The 11,528-nt window shown below is 29.7% G+C and overlaps 2 protein-coding genes across 2 annotated transcripts in view; both read right to left on the minus strand.

Annotated features, from left to right (window-relative positions):
• Nucleotides 1–914: 914 nt before the first annotated feature.
• The window catches only part of LOC108782291 (paramyosin, long form), a 17,965-nt gene continuing 7,351 nt past the window's right edge, over nucleotides 915–11,528 (minus strand). The window contains exons 5-16 of the mRNA XM_018550520.1: nucleotides 11,033–11,270; nucleotides 10,830–10,949; nucleotides 10,360–10,509; nucleotides 10,085–10,231; nucleotides 9,756–9,972; nucleotides 9,376–9,503; nucleotides 8,798–8,910; nucleotides 3,708–3,903; nucleotides 3,502–3,630; nucleotides 2,967–3,338; nucleotides 1,751–2,198; nucleotides 915–1,572 (exon numbers count right to left, since the gene is read on the minus strand). Coding sequence (XP_018406022.1) covers nucleotides 1,806–2,198; nucleotides 2,967–3,338; nucleotides 3,502–3,630; nucleotides 3,708–3,903; nucleotides 8,798–8,910; nucleotides 9,376–9,503; nucleotides 9,756–9,972; nucleotides 10,085–10,231; nucleotides 10,360–10,509; nucleotides 10,830–10,949; nucleotides 11,033–11,270 — 2,203 coding nt within the window. The 3' untranslated portion in view covers nucleotides 915–1,572; nucleotides 1,751–1,805. The remainder of the gene's footprint in view (nucleotides 1,573–1,750; nucleotides 2,199–2,966; nucleotides 3,339–3,501; nucleotides 3,631–3,707; nucleotides 3,904–8,797; nucleotides 8,911–9,375; nucleotides 9,504–9,755; nucleotides 9,973–10,084; nucleotides 10,232–10,359; nucleotides 10,510–10,829; nucleotides 10,950–11,032; nucleotides 11,271–11,528) is intronic.
• On the minus strand, nucleotides 4,293–6,742 carry LOC108782292 (paramyosin, short form). The gene is made up of 2 exons (XM_018550521.1): nucleotides 6,295–6,742; nucleotides 4,293–4,971 (listed from the first exon to the last, which is right to left on the minus strand). Exons 1-2 carry the CDS (start codon nucleotides 6,610–6,612, stop codon nucleotides 4,378–4,380), a joined length of 912 nt encoding a protein of 303 aa, XP_018406023.1. The 5' UTR covers nucleotides 6,613–6,742; the 3' UTR covers nucleotides 4,293–4,377.

Below are 11,528 nucleotides of genomic sequence, written 5' to 3' on the forward strand. Positions count from 1 at the left end.
AAATAAAATTCTCATACGTTTAGGGCTTCACAAATCTGGCTTCTAAGCGGATCCTACTAATAAACGCCATAGTGGTCCGGAAAAAAATAATTAGCTCGAATAAATTAAATTTACTTTAATGTACTTCTTTGTTTTTTCTTCTTCAATACCTTTTATTATATCAAATTTTTAAAGATGTATTGCACTCATTTTCACAAATATGTTAATATTTAAATAAATTGCATACTCATGGAAAATTGGGTTTATAATATTCTATTTTTATTGAATGATACATTTTCCTAGTTTATTTTTTATTTATTATAGTTGTTATTTTTTATTTGTTCTAACAGAAATTTAAAGAAATTATGATGAAAGTTTCAATTTTCTTGTTGTAATAAATACTTTAAGTGTTTAAAATTATTTATGCAACATTTTATTACAATTAATTCTTTGTAGATGGAGAGCAATTATATACAATAGTTTCTCTTGTTATACGTATTTCAGGAACTATACTAACTCGATTTTCACGAAAGTTGATATGTAGAGAATTTTGATCTTTTCAATTCTCTGATATCAAATAATCAAAATTCAAAATAACTTTTGATCCAAATTTTAAATCGCTGTCAAATTTTTTGCATTACATTTCAAAAATATGAAATATCTACATTTTTAACGAAATGTGTAATTAAATAATAATATTTAAAAGTAAAAATGCGTGAAAATATTCTACATTATAAATTATATGTAGCTGTGTTCAATAATCTTAATATATTCAATGATGAATATATTAGATTTATTAAATTCAATGAAAAAGTTTTGTTGTATTTTTTATTGATTATTTTGATTATAAAATTTTTGATGATAAAATAATCGTAGTTTATAAAAGCTTTTAGGATAATATTTTTCAGAAACATGGAAAATAAAGTGCACAAACATTTTCGTACGTACGTGTTTCACTTTATTTATTAAATTAATGTTGACACAGGTTATTGTGTATGTTGTATAGTGAGAGTTGTGTATATGGGCAATAGTTACCTATCTATATAGTAATAGAATAGAATTAAAATTATCCATGTAAATACAATTGCGACACGCGCGTATAGAAGGACGTAAATTACTATTGATTTCTTCTTGTATTTTTTGTGTTTTCTCTGCCCTTACGTTCGATTATCTTCACATAATTGGGACGAGAAGATCATTAAACTTGATTTATCCATTTGTTAAACAATATATTGATTCTTATAATTTCAATATTTCTGATGTTTTAATAAATCTCTTAAATATAGTGAGCGCGTTTCTTTAATGTAATGTTTTCGTTGCAATGTATCGCATTTTTCGTTGGCCAAGTAATTTCGAATTTACGACGGGTCGTTACGTGACAGTGAACATTATATTCGTATCGATATTCATATGTTTATAGGTGCGTATTCTGGTTGCTCCAATTTAAACCCCTCGAAAATAACACGTTTGCGGCCCGTTGAAAACTCTCTCCTCTCTCTCTCTCTCTCTCTCTCTCTTTCTGTCTCGGCCTCTTTATGATGATTGATATCGCGTCCTTTCCTTTCTTCTTTCCTCGTAGGATATGCAATGTGCCTGATAAAATTAAGTACCACTTTAAATTTTCTTATTTTTTTTTTAAATAACTACAAAGTATAATTTGTCTTTTATTAGTATTATGCAGCCTTAAAAAATGTTGTTCTTTAATTATGTGATTAATTACTATTTATTTTTAAAAATCTAATTATTTCACATTATTTTATACTACACATACGTTTATAAAGACGACGACGTTTGAAGTGGCAGAAGGTAAGGTGACGGTGATTATTTTACAGATCCTGCCTCGTCTCCTGGACGAGGTATACCTGGGAACCGGGTACGGTTGAAGTGGTGACAAAGCTGCGGTGTTTGGCGCGGATCAGGCTCAAATTGCTCTCTGCCGTGTCGGCGCGATCCTCCGCGGCCTCGAGTTCTCTTTGGAATCGGCGGACCCTGGTGACGCTTTGTTGGGACATGCCTTCTTGCTCTTGCAGCTGTCTCTTGTAGATGCTGACTTTCTGGGAGGCTTTGTCAAGCGTTTCCTGCAGCAGAGAGATGTTCTTCGAGTCCTCTTCAACTTGAATCATTACCTCCTTGATGTTGCGCTCCTTCTTACGAAGTATCTTTACAGTCTCAGCGTGTCGACGTTTTTCTTCGTCCAACTCGAGTTCCAGGTCGCGAATCTATGCAAAAATTATAGATAAGAAATTTATTAAATATTAATAAATACTCTGATGAATATTTTATGTACACCAAAAAAGCATTGTTAAAGAGATCTAAAAGATAACAGAACATTATATTATTTAATTATACATATAAAACTGTATTTAAAAGAATTTAATTATTTTTTTAGTTGTAAATAAAAATAATAACTAAAAAAATTAAGTTTCTCAGAAAAAAAAAGAAAAACTACTTTTCAACTTTACAGAAAATTAATTTTAATATCATACAATTCTTAAAGAACCTTTTTTAGGATTGATTTTGACAAAAAAATTATTACAAATCCGGAATAATTTATTAAGAATGACAATTCAAAAATATCATAAATTATTATATTTAATTATTATATTTACTTTTCAATCAGCAAAAAAAAATTTAATTTAAAATAAAATATTGTAATTTCTTCAGACTTTGATCATTAAACATATATTAATTCTATAAATGTTCTTTGTAGAATACTTTTCTTTTTTTTTTTTCTATAAAATAATACAATTTAAAATATGCCATTTTTATAGAAAATATTATAATCTTTTTGAAAACCTTAAAACACAGGTGCTATTTAACAAATAGACTGTGAATTTAAGTTTACTTTTGATGATTTACAGAGTAATTTTTACCTTTAACTCATTCATTATAACTGAAAACATTACATTTTTTTAGTTGTCTTTTTACATTTGAAGTAAAAGAATGATATAATATTAAAATGAAAAAAGTTTTATCTTTTTTCTTACCCTGGCTTCGAGCTTGCTGATGATGCGCTTGCCTCCAACAATGGCATTGGCCTCAACCTCTTCCAATCTCACGGACAAATTCTTTACCTCAATCTCCAGCGATTTCTTGATAGCTTCAATTTTGACAATACGCTCTTGTTCCTCATGAAGAATTTCAACGGTGTGTTTGAATTCATTCTGTACTCTTTGATATCTCTCATCACTAACTCGCAATTCCTTAGTAACCTCTTCATAATCTCCAGCCAAAGTGGCCAGTTCTTGCTCCAGTTTAGCCTTTAATGAAGCGATGTTTACGTTGATTGTAGTTAGCTCGTTGATGCGGCTAACCGATTCCTCATATTGCTGTTCGACAGTCCTCTTCGCGCGCAGGGCCTTTCAATACAATTTTATGCTTCATATTACTATTACGTAACGCTTATGTAATGTGGTATTTATTCGCATCTTCGCTTATCCGGAGGATAAACTAAACTTTTCGAATATATTTTGTAATCAATCTCTTTCAAGTTAAAAACTTCAAATCAATCGCTGTACTTACAGATTCATAATTGCCACGGACTTCCTCAAGCTCAGCCGTCAATGATTGGAGACGACGTTGACTAATGCCTAGTTGGTCCAGGGTCACTTGCAACTGGCGCTGTATTTCGTCATAATGAGCTTGTAATTCCTGAAAAATAAAATAATTAAACGTGTGGGATGGTTGTTATTTTTAGACATACTAGCAGATGTAAGTGTCGACATTACGGTCAAAGTGAGAGACTGCTTCTTGATGGTTTTTTGCAAATCAATATTATTCTTGTTGGCGACGTCCAAAGACAATTCGAGCTCGGTGATTTGAATCTGGAGCTTCTTCTTTATACGCTGAACTTCGGTCTTCAACTTCGTCTCAGCTTCCACTACGCGGGCGTTCAGCTGCTCAATTTCGATGCTGGTCTGTTTACTATTAATTTTATTCGATGTAAACATATCAAATCATTTCTTTTATTATCTGAATTTCGATAAGTATTCTTCGATTATTATTCAATAAACAATGAAATTTAAATCACAGTGCTATTCTCCGGAATTAAAGAATGATATTTTGTTGGTTACTATTTTCAAACATTTAATGTTAAAGTTCTACTTATCATTTTGATATCCATCGATTTACCTTATCCATCCTGGAATTTAATTTTCGGTTGCTTTTACAAAATCTGCGTTTTAGAAAGTCGATACTAATTGTTAATAAAAGAATATAATGTTATAGGATGAGGGGATATTCAAATAAATTATTTTCAGAAAAATAATTTCTTCTAGACATAAAATCAAATATCAATTATTAAAATAATTTATTTCTATTTCACGCATTTTTATTCTTTTCTAAAACTATTGTACCTTTTCTTTATTGAAAACTCGATCATAGCGTCACAACTCTCACCTATTTACCACGCTTAACATTATAATATTCGCATCCTCGACAACCATACAAAAGTTCTTGTCTCGCACGATCTTGATACCTCTTATCTAGAAAATAATTGCTGGACTTCTGCTCGAATCCGCGCAGCTCCCTGCTGAGCGTATCAAGTGGCTGCGTCAGCTTGTCCTCATCGATTAGAGTTTTGGCCCTTTCGTTCATCAATCTGCTGTATGCTGTATCGTCCCAAAGAGAATGCATGGTCTCCTTTTGGAATTTCCGGATATCAGCCAACTCTTGGCTCTTGGACAGATTCTTCAGCGCTTCTGTCCTCAGATGGAATTCTATTGCTTTCGCAGATTTTCCACGGAGACTTTTAACATGCTTCAGCGCGTCATTCACCTCGGTCATCATCTGAACATCTTTCAACGCCTGCAGCTTAATATTGCTCATCGCTTCCTGTTGAATCTTCTTGACCTCGCTACGGGCACGAGTGCTGGGGAACATCGGCGGTATGGGCAGTCTTTTCAGGTCTTTTCCGGTACGCGGAAAGATCTCCTTGGTCACGCGGCTGGCCTGCACAGTCTTGGCCAGGCTGAAGTCCGAGCGATTTGCTATCTTCGGGCACGATAGGCAGACAGATGGTCAGCGTCAATTTTATGTCGCACGTTAGTCGCTCGTGTTTTTCTATGCGCACATCTAACGGGCACCACCGTTTTCCGTCGTGCACGCGCACTTGTGCGATGTGGTCACCTAAACTTAGCCGCAGCGGTCCAGAATGCGAAAGTAATCGACGCCACTCATGACCGATCCTCTTGAAAGACTCAAGAACGACTGCCAATGCACCGAACACCTACTGTCCCTTTCGTCCGGGAACAGAGATGGATTTTTGTACTGTATTTTGGCAAACTATTCTGACTTAATTACAACTACGAGAAATGGTCCAAATAATAGAATGCCAAGAAATTGTTCGGTGCACTATTTCACGATATATTTTTATTAGCTTAGTTAGTTTTTCTAAACTTATATAGGCAATTTCTGCAATGAATTATTTAAGAAAATTTTATTAAATGATAATATAGAATAGCTCTTTCCTCTCTTTTAAGATTGTATTGTTTATTTCATATTTAAATTTTCTATTTGGGTTCCCAGGAAAGATATATTTAGTGTGTTCGACGAAAATGTGATAATTATTTTTTAATATTATGAATATTATTTAAAGTATTATTGATATTGTAGACTATATTAACTACACCAGAATTCTTTAAGACAGTGTGCACGATTTTATTTAAAAATATAAATACGAAAATAAACTACTTTATTTCATAAATATTGTTATATATTTAACTTTTAGATAATTATTAAGTAATTTTTATTTAGTAATAACAGATATCAGAATTAATCTTGCTTTAAATAACAATTTATTTATACTATTGCAATAAATAAGTTAGTGTAATTTATTTGAACTATAAAATTTCTTACATTTTTATGCATTTCTTAAAAATATATTTCTTGTAAATAAATTTTTTATATTATTTCTGATGTCATTTTTATTAAATTATGATATATAAAAAGAATCTGCAAATATTAAAGAAATATCATAAATTTGTCAGGGAATTAACTTTTATTTGTTACGTATACGATATTAAATAAAAGGAGAACTAATATGTTGTTATTGCATATTTCTGCTGCGACAAATGAGTTGTGTCACAAAAAAATGCAACGACGTCAATAATGACACGGATTACGCACGGCTTCTGTGCACACGACTTTGATCGTTGCTACTTGAAACGAAGCAACCTCTCCCGCGACACCAAATTTAGAAACCGAAAAGGTCGAACAGTCGCCAAGATGTGCGGCACTCGGAAAACGGATCGCCTCATATTTATCAGAAATTCCTCTTTGCAAAAACTTATCAGCACTTTCCCGCTACTACCGTACCTTAAAATGAGATAGGTGATCTCTGGCTTCGTCCTCAGCGTCAATTGCATATTTAATAAGGTCATCTTTCGAATAGGGTTGCACTTTTTTGTCTTCCCACAAGACTCTACCATCAGACCAGGGTAATTCAGGTAATTCTATTCTTCTTTCAAGCTGTGGTAAAGGTGATTTTGAAGTGATTCGCTTGGAATCTATATAATCAATCATTGGTTGGTAATAATTCATTCCGTATCCATAATTTCTTGAATATATATACGTTGGATAATGTCGCCATTTCGATTCCAACGGCATATAATTTGGTGGCATATAACTTGCCATTTTTGATAAAGTTTTAATAGTTCATGAAGTTTGTCTTATTTTTTGATTCTTAAAGATTTGCAATAAAGAAAAATATAATTGTAAAGAATTTTTCAGGTCACATCATCTCTTAAAACCTTTTATTTCTTGATAATTTGATTACATTTTGTTATTGCCAGACTTCCGATTTTTAATCTAATTTGTTACGTGATAGAGTTTTGTATGCATTTTTGCTTTCTGTGAACAGATCTGCAGATGATGGTGACACTCACAACAAGATCGTTGATAAAAATTGGGTCGATGGTTAGGTGGTATCTTTTGTAGTTTTCGTTGTGATTGCCACATCGAGGACAACCAATCAGCACCTCTCAATAATAATTAGATCATGACTGATCGTATTTACTGCACTTATTAATAGAATAGTATCATCATATAATTGTCATTATCTGTCCTTATTAATATCAATCTTTGATGTGTTTTATCAGATCATCCATTTTATTTCATCGTTAATCAACGGCCAGAATAAATAACCATAATAAATTTTAATGCCATATATAATCTCATTATCGCAAAGCATAATTAATACGCTTATATGAAATACATACTTATTTTGTAGAATAATTTATAGTAAATAGACTTCTTTTGTAGTTTATTTTTACTTCGATTTTGTAAACTAAAATTCTTTTTTTATTAAAAAACAATTTTACTTTTAATCAATCAGAGTGTAAGGGCAAAGTAAGAGTCAAAATAAATTAAATAAAACTGATAACAAATTTTACTTTTTTAAAATAAACTCTGCTTATAAATGTAACAATATCATATTTCATTCTCTATCGTATATAAATAGGCAAGTAGAGAAATCGTGTAAAGAAATTGCTTATGTCATTAAATGTATATGAATCGATCATTGATAAATTTAACAACATTTTGTTATGTGTATTAATAATAACACTTTGACTTATAATAGCTGATCAAAATTAGAATCGATTATATTATGATTTTTAATAATATGATTAACACTTACCTATACGTTTTATTATAACACATAATAATTTTTGCAATTTGCATTACTGATTACATACTGAATAATGTAATTAGAAAATTGAACATTGTATAAATATATTACCATATCATATGGTATAATTACAAAATTGGAACCCCAAGTAATATATTGGAGTGGAAAAAAATCTTCGTACATATGTATACATATGTAAAAGGATTTTTATCCTTTTCAATATCTTCGTTAAAAATAAACGAAATTTAAATTAAAAAATGAGTTTTGAAACTTAAAGTCTCTACTTTTGAAAGATTAGGTACTATATTTTTTGAGTTTCCGTGAGTTTAATAATTTTGACATATAAAAAACTATGAGTTAAAAAAATATAAAAAACTTTTTTTTCATTTTGTGGGTCTTTTACATGCCCAAAAAATTTTCAACTACTTATCGTGAAAGCTTGAAGCTTTCCCCACAAAATGTTTTATTTAAAATGTTCCAACGACTCATCTAAGCAAAAAGTATCTTTTTCATTTAATGCAATTACGCATTGGCATAATATTTTTAAAAATAATTTTTTTTCCAGATTAGAATAAAGTAAATCTTATTTTAGATTAATAGAATACAGTTTCTCTTCTATTTAAAAAGTATGTAATTTAAAAATTAAAAAATGCTCCATAGAGAATAGCACATATGAAAGAAGTAAGAAATAGTAATAAAAAATTTATATACAATAACATTATGTTGCAGCAGCTTTATTAATGCTAAATAAAAAAGTCAGTTAATTTATACCACCTAATAATTTTTGTTTATGTGAGAGCATGTACGAATATATAAATATATATAATATATGTATATTTAAATATATACAGAATGTTCATGTATGTACATATATCTATACATATTTACATATTTTTCTCTATTTGTAAAATTTCTATTTGGTATAAAAAATAGTAGTCATAAAAGCACTTAAAAATAATTTTAAGGATAATTTTTGCATTGCCTTTCTTTTTATAAAAATTTAAATTTGAAAAAAGAAAGAAAAATTTGTTTAAACACCATATATACATACGTATATATTTACATATAAGTATATATTACATTATATATGTTTATGTACAATTATGCATGAGCAATTTTTTCTCACTTTTTTAAAACTTAATTTCTCATAAAAGGAACAATGCGAAAATTTAGCTATTGTTAATAACTTACCGAATAGCTTCAATTTCTTCATCCTTTTCAGCAATGCGACGCTCGAATTCATGGCGCAATTGACTCAATTCGGCTGACAATCTTTGAGCACGTTGCTCTTCAATTTTACGGCCCTTATATCAAATTTATTCTTATTTAATATTTTATTTGTTGATGTATGTTACATTTGATTTAATTAATCTTAGAATGATATTTATTATCGAGAACTTACTTTAAATTTTATGTTTAATAAATTGTTTTTTAAAGTCTAATTTGGATTTATTTTAATAATGTTTATATTTATTTTACTAAATGTAATATTTTAAAAAAATATTGATAGAAGAATTTGTTTTTTATATTATAGCAAATAACTCTGTTTTAGTTTAAAATATTTGAAAAACTCTATTTTTAAATAAATTAATAACAAAATTAATTTCATCTTGTTATGTAAAACTAAAACTCTTTAAGACTTTCTTAAATTTAAAATTATTTAAAAAATTTTGATTACACGTATTGTTGCTGATAGTCTTATCTATCTTTTTGATTATAATTAGAATAATATTTACGGTATTCATATACAAACATGAATGGTTACTCACTGCTTCAGCTTCCTTGTAGGCAGCAGCTAATTCTTCGCGTTCGTTCTCCAATCGGCGAAGTTCCAGTTCCAATTCATGGAGTCTGCGATTCATATCAGCCAATTGATTCTTTGCGTCGCTAAGGTCATCTATGTAAATGTTATTAAAATTAATAATTTTACAATTTAATTATCTAAATAATTATGTAAATAATTTTCTACTCTGCAAAAAATATTTTTTTTATTTAAATGGAAACCCCGATTAAATAATATAGAGAAAAATTTTAATTTTGTCAAGAACACATAAATTGCAAAATATAATAGTCTATTATAAAAATTCTCAACTTTATCATTGCTACAGCATTTTCAGATTATTTTACAAATAAAAACAATAATAATTACCTCCAAGTTTCTTGTTTTCACGGGCCAATTGATCTTTTATTTCACGAGTCTTGTCGAGTTCAGCATTTACACGTTGCAGTTCTTGTTGTTTATTGCGGAGATCGCGCTGACTTTGCTCGTACATGGCGAGAGATTCGTCCAAGCGAGTCTTCAATTCTATATTGATCTTCTCAAGATGTTCAACACGTTTTTGAAGTTCACGAGCAGTTCCATTGGCCTTAAAGAAAGAAGTTATAAGAATATGAGAAATTTTTTTATTTTAAAAAATATGAAATATTTGTTTTTCAAAAAAGCTGTCAGTACAAAGCTGGAATATGATAAAATCTTACCTTTTCTAAGTCAATAATCAAGACCTCCACTTCAGATTGCAAGCGCGATTTCTGCTTCTCGAGATTATTGATCTTTACAAGTAAGGTCTCAATTTGTTCTTCCTGTTCTTGGATGCGAGCACCATATTTGCGACGAAGTTCTTCTACCTGTGTAAAATTATGTTAAATATTTATTAGTATTTTGTTATTTATGATTTTGATATTAATGTGAAAATGATATGAAAATAGTTATTAAATTGATAAAATTATATTTTTATGATAAGCATGTTTATTACCTCTTCGATACGAGCGTTAGCTTCGGTTTCATATTTTGACCTCCATATTGAGACTTCTCCATTAGCCTTGACCAATTGACGTTCGATATCCAAACGTGCTTCAGATTCTTCTTCCAACTGGACGCGAACAGACTCCAATTCCACTTCAACCTATTATTAATCCATAGTGAATATTATATCTAATTATAATTCTAGAAAAAAATTTCTTTAATAATATTATTAAATACAAAACTTCAACTATTCTTTTCAATATTCGCAATAAGAAATAGAATGTTAACAACTGATATTTTTTAAATTTCTTTTATTTTTATAAGGAGTATTACATTAATGTAAACTTATGTAAGTTACTTGAAGTTATTTCGATAGCAAAGTTAAAATAAAATATTTTGTATATATGTGTATATCATATAAATATATTTAAGATAAGTTATTCATTTTAAAGGAAATTGTGGGAATCGATAATATTATACCTGGTGCAAAGAAGCTTCGACCAATGCACGACGACGTTCTTCATCTTCAAGACGACGGCGAGCATCGTCTAGTTGACCCGCGATTTGCGTCTTTAGATAGGTAACGTTCTCGATGCTCACCTAGAATTTTATTTGAATAATTTAATGATTCATGTTAAATTAAAAATTATACGCTCTAAATAATAAAATGTCTATCACTTTACCTTGAGATCTTGCACCTCTTTGACTAATTCAATATTCTCTTGAGACAGCCGAGTTTTATGACTAGTAATATCGACAATCGTACGGTTTAATTCTTCGATTTTGACGTTCAATTCAGATATATGTATTTCGAGTTTCTCGACTGTTTTTATTGACATCAACTTTTCTTTAGTAACATTGTCAAGTTGGGCGAGGAGCTCGTACACTTCTTGCTGGAATTTAGATTTTTCTTTATCAGCCCTGAAATCATAAAATAGTTTCGCTATAAGAAACACATTTTTAAGTTTTCATTTTATTATTTAAAAATAATGTTTGTACATGTGTGTGTGTGTGTGTGTGTAAAAAACAACATTAAATTTCAATATAAATTAGTTAAAGAAGAAGGGGGAGAGAAAAATTAATAAATAAACAAATACAAAGAGAGAGAGAGAGAGAGAGAGAGAGAGAGAGAGAGAGAGAGAGAGAGAGAGAATATCTACGTAATATATAAATATGTAA

Source organism: Cyphomyrmex costatus, unplaced genomic scaffold, assembly GCF_001594065.2.
Source record: "Cyphomyrmex costatus isolate MS0001 unplaced genomic scaffold, Ccosl1.0 scaffold123, whole genome shotgun sequence".
Classification (NCBI taxonomy): domain Eukaryota; kingdom Metazoa; phylum Arthropoda; class Insecta; order Hymenoptera; family Formicidae; genus Cyphomyrmex; species Cyphomyrmex costatus.

Excerpts from the sequence above, each read along its gene's own strand:
- LOC108782292 (XM_018550521.1), bottom strand. The coding sequence starts at position 6,612 with ATGGCAAGTTATATGCCACCAAATTATATGCCGTTGGAATCGAAATGG. Across the intron at positions 4,972-6,294 it reads ATCACCTATCTCATTTTAAG|ATAGCAAATCGCTCGGACTT; the intron begins GTACGGTAGTAG and ends TCGTGCCCGAAG.